At 43.2% G+C, this 23316-nt stretch overlaps 1 protein-coding gene across 25 annotated transcripts in view; it reads left to right on the forward strand.

The window, feature by feature from the left end:
* Positions 1-23316, forward strand: part of mical3a (microtubule associated monooxygenase, calponin and LIM domain containing 3a) — an 85271-nt gene that overhangs the window by 30199 nt on the left and 31756 nt on the right. For 14 of the 25 annotated variants that reach the window (XM_056387963.1, XM_056387973.1, XM_056387978.1 and 11 more), the window contains 18 exons: positions 8820-9226; positions 10146-10353; positions 10523-10639; positions 10763-10864; positions 11624-11779; positions 12231-12331; positions 14207-14464; positions 14609-14724; positions 15138-15264; positions 15440-15533; positions 15654-15683; positions 16256-16403; positions 17483-17679; positions 17865-17983; positions 18076-18141; positions 18285-18461; positions 19453-19554; positions 21844-21954. In XM_056387963.1, coding sequence (XP_056243938.1) covers positions 8948-9226; positions 10146-10353; positions 10523-10639; positions 10763-10864; positions 11624-11779; positions 12231-12331; positions 14207-14464; positions 14609-14724; positions 15138-15264; positions 15440-15533; positions 15654-15683; positions 16256-16403; positions 17483-17679; positions 17865-17983; positions 18076-18141; positions 18285-18461; positions 19453-19554; positions 21844-21954 — 2508 coding nt within the window. In that variant the 5' untranslated portion in view covers positions 8820-8947. Of the gene's footprint in view, positions 1-8819; positions 9227-10145; positions 10354-10522; positions 10640-10762; positions 10865-11623; positions 11780-12230; positions 12332-14206; positions 14465-14608; positions 14725-15137; positions 15265-15439; positions 15534-15653; positions 15684-16255; positions 16404-17482; positions 17680-17864; positions 17984-18075; positions 18142-18284; positions 18462-19452; positions 19555-21843; positions 21955-22463; positions 22527-22744; positions 22862-23000; positions 23106-23316 lie in introns of all 25 variants that reach the window. The other 11 variants (XM_056387985.1, XM_056387987.1, XM_056387991.1 and 8 more) reach the window with 9 other exon arrangements.

The raw sequence follows: 23316 nt of genomic DNA on the forward strand, positions 1-23316 counted from the left end.
GCTTGTCCCATCAGGGCGTTGAAAAGCAGCCTTTGGATTCTACGGTGGAGTTGGATGATATTGATCATGAAATGATTTCAACTGAGCCACTGATTTTGGCAAATCTGGAGAGAACGAATCTCAAAAATGTTGAACAATGAAGGCCCATGTCCACTTGGCAGTCTAACGCCTGTTGTTTTGTTTTTTTATGTGTTTACCTTTTCCTTATTTTTCTGTTGCTTCAGAGTATTGCAGCTATTTGTGTGGTTCCTATCTTTTCTCCCACATATATCAGAATCAAATGTCAGAGGATAAAGCTCCACTATTATAACAACTATTCATAGTATCATAACCACAAGTCCACCCTCTCAGTTCAGTCAACCCTGGCGAGAAATCACACAACGCCTGTAGCAGAAATATCACTTTGTTTCTCCTTCTTTCTTTGCAAATTTCCAGCTGCCTGGCTGTTACATTCAGTCTGGAATCCTGTCTGTTTTCTGAGCCTCTTGAAGTTTAAACATTAGCTTTGTAATTAATATGGGGAACAGAGCAGAGCTGAAACGGTGAACAGAGTTTCCCATGGCCTGTCAGAATAAGAAACATTCCTTGGGTTAGCCCGCGTGTGTTAAATGTGTGATCTAGTTATGAGGCCTCGAAGGTTAGTTTTTATGTCTCGGCCCAGCTGTTTATATTCCTGTCCATCATCCTTCATGTCAGAACACGCAGGGAGACAAAAGAATCAATTTGAGATGTTTGTTTTTTTCGGTAATAAAATAGAACCTCTCTGATTGACGTAGCAGATATTGTTGGATGTACGAGAGGCCTAATTCCTATCTAACTTTTGATTATTTATATATTCAGTTTTAATTTGATTTCTACTTGTGAAAGAAAGAGAAAGAGTTGAACAGGTCCTGTACCCAGTCTGAGGCATCCTCTCCTTTCCCTCCCGCATGCCTCCATTCCGCACCGGTCGTGACTAAGCCTTGGAGACTGGTCTGTGTTGACTGTGTTTGCCTACCGGTCTCAGATTACACTTCCTAGTTCCCTGGGAAGCGTGGAGCTGAGCATATGAGTAACCAAATACATGCCTCCATCTCACTGCACGCTCTGGTGTGAAGTATGCAAATGACCAGCACAGATAGCCAAATGTGAAAACCCATGACCGTTTTAATTAGCAGGCCTATTGATAGCACAAATGAATGAATAGCTGAGCTTTACAGTGTAGCTGCAGTTTTCCTCCGTTCCTTTTGTGGTTCGCAGCGTTTATGGCTGCATAGCTGCGGTGCCTGCTCTACTCTTGTTATGAAAGGCATGAAGGTGGGAGAAGTGGCATTCGAGTTGGGATTTGAGAGGTTTCCTAAATCAAATAGCTGCAGCAAGTGCTGGCAGGCAGCTCAAATCGACCATGTTTGACACCCATAAGCAAGCAGTCTGGGCACAGGCTCAGACTTCCCTGGAGCTGTTACTAACATGAATTTCATGAGAAAAAGACCTTTTGTCATCAGCACATATTCCCCTGAGTAGTCTCAGAGAGAGATTCTGAGTTAATTTTTTCATTGGCTGTGCTATTTTGCACTTTGAAAAACCAATTCATTTGAAATCCCTTGTCATGATTGGAATGAATCTGACATAAGCCAGTAGATTCAGAAATGTAAGGGGGGCTCAGATTCGGTTAATCCCTGACTCATCTTTTTTGGGCAGAAATGAGGGTTGTCTTGGCAGCACAACTGAGCAGACTGGGACCAGTATTAATCTTGGAGCAGAACCTCTGATCTAGAATCACGTCAACCCTTTAGATTACATAATTTGAGGTCAAGTGGAGCTAGATTTAGCTGCTCTATTTCAGTTTAACTCGAGCAGATAGACGGTGAAAACTGCTTTTACTACAATGTACAATATGATAAAGCACATATTGTCCAGTTTAACTCGGACGGAAGGACGGAAAACATTCAGCTCAAAGTGGTATTTAATATTTCCAACATGCATAAAGATATAAAGAGTATTTATATTTGAGACATCTATCATTTACTGGTAGCATACTGTATAGTGGTCAAAATTTATGGCCTGTAGTGAGGCCGGCAAAAACAGAGGATGCAGCATGCACATGTTGCACTTCAAATCTCAGTTCTCTGAGTCCCAGGACACCGCAGAAGTGATGAATTTGACGGAGGACATGATGTTTTTCCAGCGCGCTGCGTATTAATATGTCAATCTCTTTAGTGTTGAAGAGAGGACAACATGGAATTTGTATGTTTACTGGCTCTGAGGATGATCGGCTTCTGGAGTCGGTGAAAATCTGTATCAGTTGTGGGAGCTGAGATGAAGTGTTCAGCTGCACAGAAGCGGCCCGACTGTCAGAGGCAGAAGTGATTCAAATGCCAGATGGTTTGGAGTCGGCCTCTGCCAGAAGCAAGTTTAGTTTCAGTCAAGAAATGTTTGTGTACTGAGCTGTGAGGCTCTGTCTGCTGCTGTGAATGGACACATGACTGTCTCCGTTCCTGTGTATATGAATAGCCTAGAACTGAGTTTGCAAAGGCTCATAATGAGCATATCCAGACAATAACAGATATCAAACAGAGTAAAGCAGCTATTCATCCACTCATCATTGTGTTGACGTGCAATGACAATCTATTATTACTGTCATTTCAGGTAATTATATTTCCTGCTTAAGACAAACATGATGTTTATAGACTGTGTTCTTCATAACACCTCTCATGATATCATCATACGACTGCTGTACCGCCAGACTTACCTGTTGCGAGTTAGACCCGAGGCTTCACGTTCCCGTCTTTTGTTCATAGCTGTGGTTTGCAAACAGACACAGTAATGATGAACGCTCCTGGCAAAGGCTCAGTCCTTTTCGAAACATGAATGAAAGAATACACTTGTCTGGTGCTTTTAAGTGTGTGGCGAAACAGCCTAATTTTATGAATGGACTTGTTTCCCTGCATCTTGCTTGCACTTTAATTGCTATTCACAGCGGTGCACAGGGCAGACACACACACTCAAAACATCTTTGATGAGGAAATTCTAGTTGGAGGCATCACAGTGTGACTACAGAATGAATATGGCACTTTTGTATTACTGGAAGCGCTTCAAAATGGGCTTATACACACATTTATAAATAGATCAAGAATGTGAATACTACCTCTATAGTTATTGCCCTTGTAATCTGTATTTCTAATCTCCCTGTGAAGGGAAGCTGACCATTATTGGTGCCCTTTGAAGGTCACGTGTCGCATTACTGTAACAATACACTGACTGTCAGGAAATGTAGTGAAGTTCTGCGGGGCTCTAAACACATGTTCGAAGTAGCACTGTGATGCTCCAACCAGATGATGGCAAGGAAAAGACGGTTATGCTAGTCTGATGACAGAGGGATGAATATGATGGTGTTTAGAGAAACTCAAAGTCAAGTGTTGTCACCAAACAGAAGAGACATACTTAAGCATGATGACAGAGCAACAGCTGAAGTGCTTGAAGTGAGCCAGAAAAAAATGAAAGGAAGTGCAAGTGATTAGGTTTGGTGGAATCGCTCAGAAGGATTTACATCATGTTAGGTATTAAACTGCTGGAGTACAAGATAACATGCGACTGATGATTATTTTCGTTATCCGTTAATCAATTTATTGCTTAGTCTAAAAAATGTAATGAAAATAGTATAAAATGTCCGTCTTCATGCGCTTGTTTTGTCCAACAATCCCAAAGATATTAATTTTACAACAATATAAAATACAGAGACGCTGCAAGTCTTCACTTATAAGAAGCTTAAACCAACACAAGTTGGTATTTTTGCTTAATAAATAGCGTAAACCATTATTCAGTTGTCAAAATAGCTATTGAGAAATTCTCAGGTCAATTGACTAAGCTAAAATGACTAATCCTATTAGCATAATGGGTGGATTGAAGTGATAGAATCACCTTATTCTCTTGATTACTAACCCTTATTTCCCAAAATGTAGAGCTATTGCTTTAAAAATAAGCCTAGCATATGCTCTCTGTTTTTATTGACGGTGGTGAACTTCCTCTAACTGCTAGCCTAAATATTGTGCACACGATGACCGACAAATAACGGAGAAATAAGAGTTAATTAGTTTACTTTTGTTGTCAGTATGATGTATTTGAACCCTACAGGCAGCTACTGCGTTGCTTTGTAATTAGCATCATAGTCATAGTGTAATGCAGCCATCTCCAGTGAGGAGCATAATGAGTATAAGTGGGCTGCGAAGGTGATCATTAACTGTCAAGAACAAAGACGGAGTGGAAGTCGTCATAAGGCAAACAAGGAGAAATGAGCAGAGACATAAAACAGTCAAATCCAGCTATTATTGCTGTAGGATTTTGGAAGTGGTGGAGTGGGTGTGGCAGGCTATAAGTTTGAATGACTTAAATGTTCTTGCTTGCACGTCCATTATTGCGGAGATTTCCTCTGCTCAGGGAGAAAGATTGCGTCCTGCACTCCCTCCTGCTCTGTGCCAAGCCTACTGATGGATGGGAGGGGGAGATGGGTCGGGATATTAACTTTCATCTCCAGGGTTGTCCACTGAGCATCAGTCATTTCTGAGCCGGAGACTGACGGAGGACAAAATGTTATTTGAGGACTCACACATGCAAACTTACAGTCATTCTGGTTACTCTATGCTTCTATGGTGGATAAGAAGCAGAACAAACAGTGTTCTGTGTTATATTCACAGAGAAAATGAACATTTGGACAACATATTATTGTCTGTTCTATTCTATTCTTTGTTTTAAACAGAATAAATAATGTGGTTTTTCCTCCGTGACTGAACTAAAAAGAAAAATAGGCACCACAAGTTTTGATTAATATTAATTTACAACATTCTCATTCATCCAGTCTGTTTTCAAATCAATTCTTATTTATAGTCTATGAATTTTTATGACTGGCGGTGACAGTGTTTACAGTGTACAAAGGCAGTGCTGTCAAACTTGTAGCCTAGTGGCCTAATCTCTGGCTCTATTTTTAGATTAGAGGATGATGTAATACAACCAGTGAGAAGCAAAGGCATGCTGTGTGTGTATGCAGACTGGGGGGTTGGGGTGGGAGGGGTTGTGTGCGCGTGTGTGTGTGTGTGTGTGTGAGAGAGAGTGAGTGAGTGTGTAAAGGCTTACATGCATGTGTGTAATTCTTGTGTGAATTCTGTGAATGTGTGAAATCCTGCTATCTTATCCAGATGTCCAGACGATTTTGAGTGCGTGCCGAGCCAAAGCCGTTTGGATTTCTCTTCTTTGTGTTATCCAGTGAAAATTGTTTGTTTGCAATTTGAGTCATGTAGAAGAGAAAAACAGGACTTTGTCTAAATCATATTCAATAACTCCAATCTTTGGGGGTCTCTCCGTCACCATTCTCTGCCCAACAGAAACACATGCTGCAGCCTCTCCCGTTGAGTGGCCACATGAGTCTCTGCAGGAGGCTACTGTCATTACTGTCGTATTATGGGACAGGTTTATTGTTGTCATTAAACTGGGTTAGAGTCTGAGGGGGGACGTATGCCACAGCACAGCCTGCCTGAGCTGCACCGTCATTGGGCAGCTCACACAAACGCATACTGTGACCCAGCATGTCTGTGAGCAGTTGCTCCCCCATTTCCTTCAAAGACCTCAAAGTGTGCTCGATGTTTACTGCGAGCTTTCTCACAAGTGTGTCATAAAGCTCATAGCATCCTTTCATTTCCCATGTGTAGTCCTTGATGTGTCTCCACAACCTGCATGTCTTTACAGTCACATAAAAATCCCACAGGGGTGGGGGGGTCGCTTTTGTCCCTGCTGTGCACCAGGAGAGAGACATAGCAAGAGAACTTAACTTAGCTCACGTAAGAAAGATTTGATTTCACCATTAAGTGAATTATGAACCCTCTGAGACCATCCTCTCAAGTTCCTGTTCCTTTTTAAGTACGGTTCACGAGGCTTTCAACAAGGAGCTTGAGATGAACTGCTTTCGTCTTCTCTGCCTCTAGAAACAGTCTCAATGCTGATGAGCTGCCACCCCTCTGCTTGTCCTCCGTCGTTAACTTGAAAACCATGAGAAGGGTCAAAGAGTAGAGTGTAAGAATTCAGGGCTTGTTTTGTTTTAACATGCTCTTGTCAGACTTTCTGGGGTTGATGAGTTTGCAGCTGATGTGATACAGATCTCAACTGGTTCCTCTTTGTTAAGATTTCCAGAAATCCCCCCCCTGCGCATGAGACCCTGTAAAAACAGAAAATTATTAGGCATCTATTTTGATAATTTTTGAAGCCATATCTCATGAAAAAAAAGCCTAGATTAAATTACATAAAAAAATGAATCAATAGTGTTCGAAAACAATCAACAGATTAACTGATGATAAAAAGGTTATCTAGTCGCAGTCCTACCTATAAAGTTCATCTATGATATTTGGTCTCACTGCTTCCAAAAATTATTTAGTTTTAGTCATTTCAAAAGGAACGGGAGCAGTGATTTATTATATCTTTTTATATTTTGAAACACTCTCCAATGATGAATGAAAGATGTCATCGTGGTTCCCTTTGCACTTAACCCATTCACCTGATGTCACACTTGATGCACCTGGAATCTGTGGCTTGCTGGTGCAGTTGAACTCTGCACGGATAAGTGTCCGTGCACCAAGAAAAATGGCTGTGAAGAGTCTGAAGCGAACACGCCGGCCCAAATTTAGTGTAGAACGTAACCTTGAAATTCTCCTTCATCTGTGTTTGCTCGCAGCGTGCCGTCGCAGGCCCCCACCACTTGCCAGACACAAAAGAAACTGCAAGCCTGACTGCACATCAATTTACTCTGCACGGCAATCAACCACAGCATCTTAAGTCCTTGTGGAGATAAACAGGAACAGGCCTCGGATGCCTGACAACTATTTGAGTGACGTTCATGTATTCTCTGTTACTACTTTTGATCATGTTGCCGTTATTATTGACAAACAAATTAAGAACCATTGATTGAGTCATTGGTAATGAGTATTGGCTGACTCCCCACTGACACGGTCGATCAGAGCATTCCTTTTTTGATTTTATGATCGATGTTGATGCCGTCTTATCTGTACTGTCTTAGAGGAACTAGTGCTCGACAGTATTTTGCATGTAAACTACAAGCTACTACAGATCGCCTTTACAGTTTGTGTGTGTGGATTTTAGAGTCAAATTCACTTACAGAGGAAATGATGTAGCTGATATCTAAATGCTTGTGTTGGAAAAGGGCCTTCTCTGTCTGTGCTGGCACTGCAGCCTTCAGCCCCGATCATGCCTGACTGAGGCAGAGCCAAACCCAGAGCCTGCTGTTTTCACTGCAGCGAGGAGTTGGCAGGGTGTGAAAAGGAGGCCAGCTGACCTCTGTACCTGCTTCCCTTTCATCATGTGTTGCCATTGGGACTGGGACTACATTGGTTTTCATGAACTAGCTCAGCACCCTGGACAGTTGAGTACAAAGCTCAAGCTTTTACACAGAGAGAGAGAGAGAGAGAGAGAGAGAGAGAGAGAGAGAGAGAGAGAGAGAGAGAGAGAGAGAGAGAGAGAGAGAGACTGAATTGGTCATGTGTGTCCTTCAGGAAGTAACTAAGTCCTGACTCATTCCTTACAAAATAAAAGTTAGGTCCCAAACAAAAGTTTATTGACAATTCTTTTTTTGATCAGAAACACGTATTCATTTTTAATATTTAGTTTATTTAATCACTCACGCTAATTATTGGGATACTCTTTCTACATGCTGAATGTGGAAGAGTTACATAGGGGATCCTGTTTGCTGAGCCACTGTGAGTTTCCAACAAGCAAGGCGAGTTTCTCCTCGTTGCCCTGCAGATAATGCAAACCAGAACCACTGCTTGGCTGAAAATGTATAAGTCAGCAAATAGACTGTTTTTTTTGCAGTCAACATCCCCACTTTTGTCCCTATGCTTTGTGATATTTCTTTAACCCTTTTCCTCTCCATTATCTCCCCCTTTAAACTTGCACTGATGTTGAGTAAAGGCTTTTAAAGGGTGCTCATGCTGCTCAATAAATACAGTCAGAGTTAATGGGAGAGACCATCAAGACATTCCAGTCATGACAGCTGAGCCATAGACGCCAAAGAACATGAATGATCTCGTCCCCCTGGGGGTTAAAAAGCAGAACACATAAAGCTCAACTGCCACAAGTCACAGCAGGTAAAACAACAACGGCAGCAAGTCAGCTCTCACTCAGTATTTACACAGGAAGCTATAACAAACCAGGGGCCAGTGACAGTGGAGAAATCTGTTGGTCATCTCTGGCTTCTTCTCACTAATGTCAGATTATTTCTTGAATGAATAGGATTGTGTTGAGTGTGACAGTATTTTTTGGGATGAACTGACTATTTCCTGCGTCTGGGGTCTGTCTGGACAGATTCTGTGCCACATGAAATGTCTACACACATGTGCCCTGTGCGTTTCCTGTTTGGCTTTGTGTGGGCTCAGTGCTCTTCCTGTGTCTGGCAGCCGCGTACCTAGACAGATAAGGGCTTGTTTGAGGTCAAGTCGCTGCATAGAAATGACAGCGAGACCTTAAATGACACGTTCTTTATCCTTAATTGCAGTTTTGATCGCTCGTCTGACCAGCTGTAATACATATGGTTGTTTAGTTAGAGAATTTTAGGGCCCATTTCATTAAGAGGGCGCCAAAAGAGGCAAGAGTCTCTTAAGTTTGGTGGATTGTACAGTGTTGATGTCATTCGAGCGTTCGAAAGCTGTAATCTTGTACATTTGCTTTTATGCTCTGTTGCAACATGTGGTAATATTTTATACAGGACTAAACTTTGCAGCAGAATGTGGAAGTATCTTCTCAGATTCACTCAGTTTTATTTCTCTCCCTCTCGCTGACAGAATGAAGATGCCTGAGGCCTGAGTTAAAGCCCTCCACCAGAGAGAGTGTGTTCCAGGGCTGGGGCTGGACCCAGAGGCCCCTGGCTCAGGGGGTGAAGGGCCCTCACAGCCCTGTGTGAGTCTGGACCATGGGGGATGGAGGCACTGGTGCAACTGGAGGAGATGGGGTGAACCGGTCCCACGTGCTGTTTGACAACTTCGTCCAGGCGAGCACGTTTAAGGGCACGCTCAAGGCCTTCCAGGAGCTGTGTGACCACCTGGAAGTCAAGCCCACCGAGTACAGGGTCTTCTATCACAAGCTCAAGTCCAAACTCAACTACTGGAAGGCCAAGGCGCTCTGGGCCAAGTTAGACAAGAGGGCCAGCCATAAGGAGTACAAGAAGGGTCGTGCCTGTGCCAACTCAAAAGTAAGCCTGCATCAGCACAAACTCTATGATTCAGTTAAAGGCGGTTTTGTTTGATGCTGACTTCAGTTAAAATTTCACCCTGTATTAAAATGCGATCTGTACCCGGATACGTTATCGCGATAATAAATGATCTAATCTCCCATTTGCGTTTACACCTGGTATTTTTAGTGAGTTCTTGTTATCCTCGATGAGATCGAATGTCTGTCGTCCGGAGCAAAACCTCTGCAAAACCTCTGCATGAGTAATTTGAGGTGGCAGCGAATCAGCTGTAGGTGTCAAATACTGCGTTTACACCTAACACAATGCGAGCCAGACTACTTCCAGAAGTGGTCAGGAAGATCCAATCACATTCTGATCACGGCGCATTTACGACTTGCATTAACATGTCTGGATAATGTTGTCCGGATACAGATTGCACTTTATGACCAGGTGTAAACGCAGAGGAATCATGTAATGCGATGCTCATGTTTACCAGCCAAGCGGATGTGTCATTGCTTTATATTGGTTTGTCGCCTTCTCTGGGTTTCATCGTTTACATTTCTGACCCAAAAAAGAGATAAGACTGTAAATATAGCTATATTATTATTATTATTATTATTAATATTAATAATATTATCTAGTAGAGTTTTGAAATATTATCTGCACGCAAAGTTCTATTAGCCAGCTAATAAAATTTCCCTTGGGATGAATGAAGCGCTAGTTTAACTAATCTCATTTTAAACTCAAATTCGAGTCAAGAGGAAGTTTATTTTTCCCAATAAAACAACTGAAGAAGTGAGATGTGTTAGAGGGCAGTGTCAAGTTGCAGTCTGAATATGTGGGTTTTCATCATGTGGCCGAAGCTGGGCAGTGACTCGGCTTTTCCAATGTGTATGGTTCTTACAGCTCATTCATAACATCTGCGTCTCCATGTTTCTAGTGTTTGATCATTGGTGCGGGGCCGTGCGGCTTACGTACAGCCATCGAGCTGGCTTTCCTGGGGGCCAAAGTGGTGCTGCTGGAGAAGAGAGATGCTTTCTCCAGGAACAATGTGCTGCACCTCTGGCCCTTCACCATCCAGGACCTCAGGGGCCTCGGGGCCAAGAAGTTCTATGGGAAGTTCTGCGCTGGTGCTATCGATCATATCAGTGAGTACACATGACAGATTTTGCTCTCGTTTGCTTACAGTACTTGAAATGTTCATGTCATATTTGCCTGTAGGTTTTATGTTTTGTATGTATTAAGAAGATGTACGTTTTGTTGTTGTGTAGTCCTTATCTCACTTGAGTTTTGTTTCTCTCTGCCTTTGTATTGCAGGTATTCGTCAGCTTCAGTTAATGCTGCTAAAAATGGCTCTCCTGCTGGGCATTGAGATCCATGTCAACGTAGAGTTCAAGGGTCTTATCGAGCCCCCTGAAGATCAAGAGACTGAACGTGAGTGAATCAAGCTGCTGCCAGGCCAGCGCAAGAAAAAATGAATGTGAATTGAACATGTGTTTCGATCTGAACTATGATGCATTTCTGTCACATTACATTACACATGCTCTGTTTTCTTAGGGATAGGCTGGAGGGCTGAGGTCCATCCCAAGACACACCCTGCCAGTGAGCTGGAGTTTGATGTCATCATCGGAGCAGACGGAAGGAGAAACACACTACCAGGCAAGTCTGTGTTTACAGGCTGGGAGAAATGCATTAGTAATGCAGATTTATCTTGACTAAACAAAGAAAGCACAGGGAACACTGTTTGTTTGTTTCTTCACGTGGACACGGAGGTCAGTCATAATGATTATGATCTCACTTGTGTACAGCTGTGGTCGGGTGCCTGACCTCACTCCATTCCTCACGCATGAATGAGCATTTGTGCACATCTGTGTGTGTGTGTGTATATGTGTGTGCGTGCGTGCGTGAGTGTGCGTGTGTGTGTGTATGTGTGTGAGTCTGGCTGCTACATCCGACTTCAGAGAGTGTTTGCTCTCCCAGCAGAGCAGAATAGGAATTGTTGAATTGGCTGTCTGTTTCCTCAGTGAGTGTTTGGGCCTCACACACTGCCACACTGGCAAAGCGAGCCCCCATGGAGCAGAGTACCATGACCCCTCTCTGTACTACTGACTGCTGCATTACAGAGGGGAAGCAGCGGGCTCCCTCTGGGATAACCATAAACTACATTCACACAGCTTGAAAAGCCAGCAAGTTGTTTGTGATACAGAACATCTGGTTGCGTTTATAATGTGTAGTATGCATTTGCAGGTTTTGACATGTTGTAAAAGCAGATATGAGTTGGCACATTTAGCTAGTTTAGTTTAGTTAAGTCTTTTATCGGAAACGTTTTAAATCTGTGTGTTCACAGTTCTGGGTCCGTGCACCCTGAGTCTTGACCTTAAGCTCACGCGCTGTCTGCTTCCTCCCTGTAATCCCCAGGGTTTCGGCGTAAGGAGTTCCGGGGCAAGCTTGCCATCGCCATCACTGCTAACTTCATCAACAGGAACACGACAGCGGAGGCAAAGGTCGAGGAGATCAGCGGTGTGGCCTTCATCTTCAACCAGAAGTTCTTTCAAGACCTCAGAGAGGCAACAGGTCTGCCACAGCTCCACTCTGATGCATTTCTTTACTTTACAGGGATTTTCATGTCTTTTCTTAAGGTAACAGTATGATACAAGACCTTAAGATGCAGCATTAAACATAACAATTGTTGGATTTATTTTTTGGTTTTTGTAAAAACTCCAGCTAGTTCTTGAATGCAGTGGATGCCAAAAAATGAAGGTAAATAGGACAAATAATCTGTCCTTTGATCACAGTTCTGAATTTGTCAGCTCATCCAATTAAAATGCTTGACATTAGGTTTGATGCCAAGCCTGTCCACAGTTTATTGCTGACATGACGATGTCCCTGGGGGCTTTGGTTCTGTGCTCTGAGTCGTGAAATTGCCGCTCTTGTCCTCTAATGGCAACATGGCGGAGAGCTACGGCAATAAGGAAAAGGATTGTCCTTGGAATGTAACAATACGTCTTTCTGTCGGTCTTTTTAGGTATTGACCTGGAAAACATTGTCTACTACAAGGATGACACGCACTACTTTGTGATGACTGCCAAAAAACAGAGCCTGCTGGAGAAAGGAGTCATTCTGCATGTGAGTGATCAAAGCCCAGAGCTGTGTGTGTGTGTGTGTGTGTGTGTGTGCGTGTGCGTGTGCGTGTGGGTGTGCGTGTGTTTGAGAGACAATTGTTGAGTTTCCTTCTGTCTCTCTGTAGTAGACATAAAGACCATACGCACACACAGACCGACAAAATAACAAGTCTGGCTCTCTCTTGCTTTCTGTCTTGCTCTCTTTCATTCTTTCAGTCTTTTATTCTCCTTCTGTTTTTGCCCAGTATCGGCCTAATGGTCTAACCAAGCCAACAGTGTTCAGCAACAAACTGCCAACTCAAGCAGACGTACTGAGTGTTTGCGCCCTGATTTTACATGGCAGTTTCCTCTTCCTGGCCACTTTCCACAGGAAACCGGAAAGACCGTTTTACATTTCTGTCTTCACGTACTAGCATTGCTGAAGGTGTGCTGTGTGGTAGGTTTAGATTGCCTTGAACTGTTTTTTTTAACTGAGCCTACTTGTAAACCTACTCACAGTCATCACTTTTTCACTCAGATAAATTTAGCTGCCTTACATAGACACAGCCGTTCTGCATGTTTTGGTATCCCTGTGCGTGTGTGTGCAAGTCTGTGTTTGTTTTCATGGCGAGCTGATGACATTAATGAGGTTTTGGTATTCACTGAAGTCTGAAGCCAGAGGGGATTTGGAGTTAGTAGGCACATGTTAATGAAAAGGCACAATTTACTACAACTGGTTTTTGACAGACAGTCCAAGACAGATCCTTTTATAGCAATGACTATGACTCTTGAAAATGGATAGAGGAAGGGTGGGAGGGCTTGGCAGAAGACCGGCGAGTTCACAAAGTTCAAGGCAAACCAAAAAAAAAAAAAAACCTTATTCATATCTTCCACTACCCTGCCCTTCCCCTTACCCACCATCACCACCAGCCTGGCCTGGGCAACCAGGGAGCTTGAAGATGGAAGAATGTACCTCTCACCACCCTCTATGAAAACATGTCACTTTGAAAGCATGCAGTGATTTGATGCTACATGTTGGAGAGACTTGTGAACAGCACAGTTCGTTCCCCTGCGAGTGCTTCCTTGTAGCACAGTCAAGTTACAGAGACTGTCACCTTGAAATTATAACTTTTTGTAGGGACGTTCAGGTGTTTTGTTATTACTATTTAAATTGTCTTTCATTACTTCTGAATGTCATTTTTGTCTTTTTTAAGACATTTCTTCTTCAAATTCAAGTTTATCACAACACAAACCACAACTATCATCCCCACATACGTTTGCTTTTACATTATTCTCTCTAGGAATCCTTTTAGTTAACCGGTTTATTCATTTTAACTATGCCTCCCTAGGTATTTGTATGGTGCACTCACTTTAGAATAAATGTTATTCTACATGCTACATGTTCTGCTGCCACAAGAGTCTGGTTCAGAATGAGTAAAATCTGCACCTGAAACACTCTACGAGCTGTCCCACAGTGATTTCTCATGCGTTATCCATGAGCATTGCCATCATTTGCTCCAGTCATGGATTTCTCCAAGTGGAATAATCTGGTAAAAAGTACACCTCCTCTGAGATCAGCTGTGTAGTTCGTGCTTGCTCACATCAACATGACAGCAGCGGCCCTGAGAATCCTGTGAAGCTCTTTTATTCTGCTCTTGGCTTCTGTTAACCTTGTGTTAATATTATTTTGTCAGTGACTAAACTGACTGCAAACAAACTTTTGTTTGTATTTAATTAATGTACTATGAGTCAACTTAATTTTTCTGCCACAGCTGCAAACAAACTTCTTTCTCATGCTGAATGAGTCACTGCCAGAAGTGCTGGTGGACATCTCTGCTTTCATCAGTATTTTTCTTAATGCCTCTTGTAATCTCACCTCAATCTCTTATCTCTGCTGTAGGACTACGCAGACACAGAGCTGCTGCTCTCCAGAGCTAATGTAGACCAGGCTGCCCTGCTGTCTTACGCCCGTGAGGCTGCGGATTTCTCCACCAGCCACCAGCTGCCCACACTGGACTTTGCCATCAACCACTACGGCCAGCCCGACGTAGCCATGTTCGACTTCACCTGCATGTACGCCTCCGAGAACGCCGCCATGGTGCGCCAACGCAATGGCCACAAGCTGCTGGTGGCGCTGGTGGGAGACAGCCTGTTGGAGGTGAGAGATGCGACAGGTTTCAACAGACTATGTTTAACTCAAGTTCAGTCAGCGGCACAGTCCTACCCCTTTTGTTATTCCATATCCGTGGTTCTTTTGTGGCCTTATTTGGTTGTTGAATACGATGTTCGCTGTTGTCTCCAGCCCTTCTGGCCCATGGGCACTGGCATCGCTCGAGGTTTCCTGGCAGCCATGGACTCGGGCTGGATGGTGAAGAGCTGGGCTCAGGGAAAAACCCCTCTCGAGGTGCTGGCTGAGAGGTGAGGGCGTGGAAACACTGATGCATACACACCAAACTCCCTGTATTTTGTTCCTGTACTCACATTCAAACACTCGTGCACGCACAGCCACACACATGCACACACACATGTTCCATCTCTTCAAACACACCCTTTTATCTCTAAGTGCTTTACTAGGAAATCTGCCTGTATGTGATTTCAAGCATCAGTCCCACCTCTTCTGGTACTAATGGGATAAGTGGCTCTCATAAGAACTGAATGGAATGTGACTTCTCTGTTCCGCACTAACTCTCTGTGCCCTTTGATAACAATGTTAATGCGATTTTGTTTATGTGTAGAATCCATCTATATTTTCTTGCCTCTAATACAACTCTGCCCATACGGCGAATGGGATTGTGTTACATTTTGTAAAAAGTGTTTCCTCTGTCCTTTAGGGAGAGTATATACCGTCTACTGCCCCAGACCACACCAGAAAACGTCAGTAAGAACTTCAGCCACTACAGCGTGGATCCGACCACACGTTATCCCAACATTAGCCTTAACTTCCTCAAGCCCAGCCAGGTGAGAATGGGAGCCAACAATCCCAAGTGTCTCTATTGTTGCTTCGTTGTACACATAGATTTATGGTACTGGTTAAAAGTCGAGGATACTGCAGCTGCGCTATGGAATTTCTACATGTTATTTTGATAGACAGGTGACACAAGTTTTGATCATGTAATTATGTGTTACGTTGCAGATGCGTCACCTCTTTGACACAGGGGAGTCGAGGGAAATGCGCATTGAAATAGAGAATGTTATCAACACCTCAACACCCAAGTTGGCCAGGAATGGTTTGTATCCCTTGCGTTTTATTCATGTTAAAAGTCAACCTTAATGTGCTCATCGATCACTGTAGGATTTTGCTGCAATCACTGTTGCTGAAATGTAACAATGAACTATTTTCACTCTAGAAAATTGCCTGCTTGACAAGCAGTTGCAAGGTAACACAAAGTCCAAATGCATGGTGTTGCTTTTCAGGGATTCCTAATAGTTTTAACAGTTTTGAAGTTTACCTGCTATGTATTCATGAATGAGTAATATGAAATGATTACTGGAATGATGGAACTTTGTGGATGGACTGATTGCAGCCTTTAAAAATTTCCTTTGCGTGCACTAACTCGGTTATTGATGCTCTCCCTGGTTATATTCAACACTTAATGTCCATTCTAGCTGTTTAAAGGTTACCTGTGAATTCTGCATCCTCTCCTAACCTCTCATTTGCATCCTTTTTACTCCTTTACATCAGAGAAATGTTTTACATCTCACGGTTCATAATACTTACGCACTGACTGGTTGAAACTGGTACTAACAAGGATGATGAGGCCATGGATGCTAAAAAAACTTTATAATCCTACGCTCAGCCTTGCCGGACCAAGGCCATGAGATTGCCCAGCAAGAGATGTGTAGTGCTTTCCAGAAACAGTTTGCCATTTCTTGCGTGGTTTTATCCAGATTCTGTTCAAGCTGATGCTTTAACATCAAGCCTTTCATTTTCTCTTTTCTGCCACACCAGAGTCTGTAGCTCGATCTAGTAAACTGCTCAACTGGTGCCAGAGACAAACGGAGGGCTACAGGAATGTTAATGTAACAGACCTTACTATGTCTTGGAAGAGCGGTCTGGCCCTGTGCGCCCTCATTCACCGATACAGACCGGATCTCATGTGAGTATTCTGAAAGAAATACATGCAGAACCTACACAACTTGGAGCACAGATTAATACAGATGGTAAATTAGTTTTACTATTTTTGGACCGTTGCAAACTCTGCCGAGTGTATCCCAAGAGTGAAAGGGTTAAAAGCGCTGCGGCGTCCGGAATGACTGGCCTGCTGTGTTTATATGAGTTAGTTGAGTTGCTAATGATGTTTATTGTCTGGTTGGGACCTTGGTTTTGGAGAGTATATCACTGTAAATGAGGTGACATCTACCAGTCATAATGGCCTCTTGGGTCACTTAACAGAGCCTTCCTCATAACCCCCCCCGCGCGCCCTCCTCCTACCACACACACACACACACAAACACTTCTTACCCGCATGCACTCCATAAACAACACAGTCTCCATCCGCATTGCCTAATGTAGTTTGTTACCGGCTGGAGGCAACGTGGCAATTATCATTATAAGCTATTAGCGTCTGTGTCCTGCCTGACCTTTACCAAGAGGTGTAGCGGTTGTGCTCTGCTGCCTTTGATAGGCCAGATGATGGGAGGAGGAGGGGACAGAGGCTGATGAGTGGAAGGTGCCTTGGGGAAAACTGCGTTCACGTGTACGCATGTACGAGACGGATGCTTTGGAGGATTGAGTGGAGGGTCTGACTCTGTGCCTGATGTGATATTCCACTGCTAATGCTTTTAAATGGGCTGTATGTGCAGTTGAAATGTATTGATGAGCGACGTTAATGGTATTTTCAGCTGCAGTATAATGACATTTACAGTAATGCTTTCCACAACATGCACAGTAGTCTGCGGTATAGAAATGCTTCTTCATTAGTTTTGGTAATGCAGGCTCACCATTATCCATCCATTGATGTTTAAAATCAGCTAAATTAGCCTGTGTGTAAATGTGTGGCATATTCATGTTACATTTAATGGATCAATATAGATTAAGATAACGAGATGAATGCTCATTGTTATATGATGGGATCTGTCTGTTTGTCCCTTATCTTTGACATTTCATGTCCCACCCCATTCCAACATTGTCTTTTGATTCTTCTCTCTCCTGCTCCCTCCTTCCTCTCGCCCTCAGTGACTTCGACTCGCTGGACGAGCGAGACCAGGAGAAGAACAACCAGTTGGGTTTTGACGTGGCGGAGAAGGAATTTGGCATCTCGCCCTGCATGACTGGCAAGGAGATGTCTTCTGTGGTGGAGCCAGACAAACTCTCTATGGTCATGTACCTCAGCCAGTTCTATGAGATGTTTAAGGACACAGTGCCGCCTGGAGGTGAGAGTGGGTGATGCACTAGGACTCCTTGTTCTGCAATCTGGTTTTGGGAGGTGTCTGTAATTACAGAAATGTCATCTTTGGACGGATGCAGTCAAAACATAATTACCTGTAATCCTGAGAGGATTTTAGAGTGCTTTTTTCTTGCTCATAACCTATGATTTTCTTTGTGGGTTTCTGTTCAGATAACCACAACCTGAGTCCTGAGGAGAAGGCTGCACTGATAGCCAGCACCAAGTCTCCCATCTCATTCCTTAGCAAACTTGGCCAGAGCATAGCAATATCCAGGAAACGAAATCCGAAGGTCAGTGAAATGCCTGTTAGCACCCCATGATTTCTTAAAACAAATTTTCATTGTTTTGCCTGAAGTTAAAATAACGTATGACATGTCATCAGCAGGACAAAAAAGAGAAGGATGTAGACGGTTTGGGGAAGAGGAGGAAAACTAGCCAGTCTGAAGATGTGAGTAGAACTGACAGCACAGCATATCAGATGTAGAGCTTGTGATTACTGTTTGATCAGTCTATCCGACCAGAACAGACTAATTAATCCCACTAGACTGGCGGCAGCAGGCACCAAAAAAAAAAAACCCTGTTTTCCCGCAGGAGGAAGTATCCAGGACCGGTCGTGACGACAGGCCGTCTGTCCCTGCTGTCCTGTCTGAGAGAAAAATGGACTGTGCTGCTGCAGGGAACCACAACAAAGTCAAGGTCATGGCCACCCAGCTACTCGCCAAGTTTGAGGAGAACGCCCCCGCCCAGCATACAGGACTCAAAAGACAGGTATGCTGGAAGTCACATGGTTCATTTTGTGGTGGGGGTGGTGGAAAGAGTTTTCCACTTGGGGAAGATTAGGCAACAGGGGGAAAGATGTTCAGACTGTGTAGGAGTTGAGATTGCCCTTTTTTTTTCTTTTTTTTTTCGCACACTTATTGTGGTTTGTTTTTCCTCACAATGAGTATTTTTGATGAGCATGTAGATTTCATATCGTTCATTCGTATGACAGCGTCTCCGGTCTCATGATGGACGAGCTGCAGGCCCACTGTATTAATGAGCACAGATCCAGAATGCTAATATTGGTCAGGCTGGGTATTGTTCCTGGGTCATGTAGGCGGCCTCATAGTGCTGACTGGGCTTGGAGGTCTCAGGCAAATTGGTTTGCCAAGCACTGGTTTTCTTGCTACTGAGGACCAACAGAGCAGAGTGGGAGGGAGATGTGGGCTGCGGAAACACTGGGCAGTATTGTGGATTGAGAGAAAGACGGCTCTCAACTGTTGCAGACTGAGAAAACGTCTTGTTACTGTGTGACTTGAAATAGCTGCTTCTGATTTGATTTTTTTTTTTATTAGAAAGGTTTATGTTTGTTTATTGCTTTTGCCATCAGATGTATGTGAAAATAGCTGATATAATTATGTTTGTCCAAAATGTAATAACGGGTAATTTGAAGGTTTCTGGGCTAAATGGTGTAGCAGTTACTTGGCTGAAGACATGTGTATTTCACCCTTTTCCATTCATTATTCATGTGTATTTTGCATGACTTTTACTGTGAAGTGCTATTATAAACTTCTCCCAGCATGATCTTCTTATGACTCTGTCATTTCTTTAGTTTTTTTCCAACCACTGTGCGCCTGATTCACTTCCTTTTTTTTTCTCCGTTTTTCTCTCTCCTTGTCTCCATCTCCCATCATGGACCATTTCATGATGCCTTGCATGGTTATTCTGGCCCCCTTACTGGCCGCGTTCGCTGTCACATCATCTTTCCTTGGCCGCAAAGGGGGAATCTCTGCCCAATCTGGATCGCCTTTTGCCCCCTTCCCCGCCCCAAACCCCTGTGAATGAGCCAGTGCGCCTGGCACCTGTCCCAGCATGGAGAAAGGTAAAGAGTGGAGCCGTGCCACCCTTATCCCCTCAGAGACTAACCACTAGACTGACTCATCTAACCATATGTCCCTGTGGTGTGTCATAGTGGGGAAAGCTGCTTTATGTTGATCAGTTCTAGTCTCCTCTGAGGACAGAATCTGTAGTGTCAGATTTGGTGGAATTAACTCTCTAGTCTGGATGCTTGGAAATGTATTGCGTGGTTAACAAAACCGTGTGAGTGTTTTAACTTCTCGATCAAATAGCTGTGCAGCTTTGTGTGTTTGTGTCTGAGAGAGAGACATACGAATGCACCGCCGTCATGGTCTCTCTCCTCCTTGCTTCTCCTGTCCTGGTTCAGAGACGCACACAGCAGCAGGAGCAGCTGAGCTTTCGCTACAAAGAAATGATCAAGTATCAGACACTGCCCAACAGACGGGAGCAGGTACGCTGGCCTGGTAGTCCTCCCAACTCCTTTCACATCCCCATTCAATCCAGGTTCACCCTCCTACAGATGAAAAAGGATTGGTGTTCCAATCCAGAAGCAAGGGGAAGGGGAGATAGCCTCACCAAGCAGCCAGGGAACATCTTGTGAGAATCATTTTACAATATCAGACGCTGGAAAACATCTACTCAGAACAGATCCAGCCCCAGGCAGATCAAACAACAAAGTATGAGGAGTGTTTATTTTGTTTCATGACTCCAAACTCTTGTCAACAGCTGTTCAAAGTAGGTGTTACAAATACAAGATGAAACACGATTCTGCCACTGCATGGCATATGTCTTGCCTCAGATATTGATTTTTCTGGGTAGTTTCTGAGAAATTTTGCAGTGTTTTCTGAATTTTATGGAGAAAATAGAAATAGGACATTAGTAAACTGATTCATATTTGTAGGTAAAGACCATTGTAGGAAGGTTCATGTCCAAAACGCAACAGTAAAATTAATAATGCATGGTCATAAAAAGCTGACAGGCCAATATATTCAAAACACTAAATGACATTTACTAATTACTACTACTAATAACTACTAACTAGTTATTAGTCTTAAGACTTAACAAATGTGTTGAATGCAAATATGTTCCCTAGTGCTACAAGTACTCTGCAGGGTACATTTAATATTTCTGCTATGTAGAACAAATTTCAATGTTTGGTATGTGTTTTCAAGACACTGAACATAGAATAACAACAACACCTGAAAGTAGAATGTGTAGTCTTCCCCTATGATGTCTACCGTCCTCCTCTTTCTTGCTGCATTTGTCCACCACTTTTTATGGCTGGCGAGCTCCCGTTAAAGGTTCCCTGCTACAAGTGTTTCAGCCCTCCCTACGGACGCAGATACAGTTAAGGTTGCTACTTCTGCAGCAATCCTGCCCATAGGTGCACAGACATGCTGCCAACAACGAAATAAGATCCAGCGCTACATTCACTCCTGCAGCCTCAGTAGAGGACAAGCTGTAGCCGACTGCTCTGCCTTGTTGCCCCCCCCCCCCCGCTTTACTGTTTTCCCTTATGAATAACAGAGTCAGCACAGTTAAGTGCCAGATCCAGTTTTCTCATGCTGAGGCTAAGAAAGTTTTTTTTTTTTTTTGTCTTGTCACTACTTGATTAAGCATTCACATCACAGACACTGATTTAAAGCCTCAAACTCTGCTGTCTTAAAGGGATTTAATTCGCTGCTCTTCTTAAATGTCCTCTCACTCCACATTAAGCCCCTCGCTGCTGAGTAAATTAGCTGAAAGTTAGCTGTAAAGGCTGGAAATAATTGTGATAATCCTAAGCTCCTCTTTACACAAAGTGTTTGAGTTTAAGTGATTGAGTTTTCAAAGCCAACTTAAAAAAAACTTTCTCCTGTAATATTGTAATGTAAGTTTCCATACATCAGCTTTATATCATAGATAATTACAGCACCGGTGAATTATTTTCCCTTTTGTCTTCCTGACTATATTTTTTAAAGTGTTTTATTGTGCTCTATACACATTGTGGATGGCCTTTTTTCAGGGTATTTGTATGGAAATGTGTGATGTGTTTTAACGGTGCTTCTACTGTTTTGTAAGTGAATTTAACCAAGTGAAGTAGAGCACTGCACTAATTCTATTAACCATATGTGTTACTAATTTGGTGTGGAGAGTATACACAAATATTTTTGATTATAATTTATTCTCAGTTTTTGAAAGCATTAAAATCTATTATTCGACTTTGAATGACAAAGGGAAAGAAAATAATCATTGATCTTAGCACTAGCTCGTCGTTTTCATCCTCATCCTCATCATCTTCTGCTCAATCTGCTGTCCCTGTTCATCTCTCAAGGCCAGAAGTGGTGCAGACCAACTGTCCAGCTCGGGCTCTCGGAGCTGCCCAAAGAAAACCATTCTGCTCCCTTCTTCTTCCTCCACTTCCTCGCTCTCTCTTCACTCAGAGGTGACACACAGTCTGCTGTATCTGTCTGTTTGTGTCTGTCTATCTCTGCCACAAATCCATGGCAAACTCATCGAGTGCCCCCATACTCCCTTAGTCCCTGTGTTTACATCCACAACCAGTCTTCCTAATTATGTCTGCTGGACCCTCAGGTTTGACCTCTGCAGTGTGTAGTTTAAATGAAAACAAAATGCTGCAATTCCCCAAGTGAACTTGCTAGAGAGGTCACAGTCTTGTTTTCTTCCCTGTGAGTGGGTAGTGCGTGTCATTATCAGAAGAGAGGCTTGTCTTTCATGCTGAAGGGTATGTTGTTGGGATGCGATGGCTTGTAAATAAATTCAGACTCCAGAGACTTTGGCTAGTTTAAACTTATTGTCAGGCACTGTAAGAGATACTAACAAGCTGTTCTCCTAAGAGACATTCAACAACTCCTTTTTGTAATAGTCTATTTACGCTTGATGAAAACCAAAGTGTTAATACAGTTCATGTGTCTGCCCATTTCTGCCTTCAAGCCTTTATGTAAAACTCCGGACGAAGAGGAACATGAATACTACGAAAGGCCTCTGAAATACGGGGTAGAGTAAATGAGTGATTGCATGGACATGTATTCATGTTTGTCACTGCTTGTTTGTGGTTGGAGTTTTTTGATGAGATAATGGTTGGAGCTGCTGTAAACAGACATCTATATGGAACAAACCATTATTTTCCTTTTATATAACATCATGCTATTAAAAGCATTCAGCCATTAGATACACCCACGCAGCATCAAGTCTCAATAGGGCTTCCTTGGCAGGAATGGGAGCCGCTGCACCTGCCAGACCCAGGACCCATTCACATACCTGGTATACAGGAACGGGTTGACCGCCTGATCTCAAAGTTTAAGGGCAAACCTGACAAGCCAAAACCAAAGGTGAACACCGTGCATGGATTTTTTTGTACGAACATGGTTACCAGTGTTGAGTATTTTTTTTCACTTGCTATTGGTGTACTTTTGCACTTTCTCTCAAGTCTAACGCCCTCTTTCAACCATTCCTCTTTTCTCCGCGGAGCCTAAGAAAAAGCCGTCCCGTTTCTTTATAGAGCAGTGGTACTTGTCCCGAGGCCTAACTGAGAGTCCTGGTTCACCACTATCCTCTCCTGACTCTTCCAGAAAGGTTAGGTTTCTGGTGCTGTGTACTAACACTCTGAACACATCACCCTCTGTCGTACTGAGAAATAACCTCCTATGAAAGTTTTAGTTTTAGACTCACTTGAGCTTGTTCAGTTCAGTTTGTTTATCTCAAGTGTAGTCTGTTGTTTTGCAAGGTATTTCTGTTAGATATCTCTACTAACTGCAGGGCATTGCTTTCATAGTTTACCCACTCA

The sequence above is a fragment of the Seriola aureovittata genome, chromosome 10 (assembly GCF_021018895.1).
Source record: "Seriola aureovittata isolate HTS-2021-v1 ecotype China chromosome 10, ASM2101889v1, whole genome shotgun sequence".
Lineage (NCBI taxonomy): Eukaryota > Metazoa > Chordata > Actinopteri > Carangiformes > Carangidae > Seriola > Seriola aureovittata.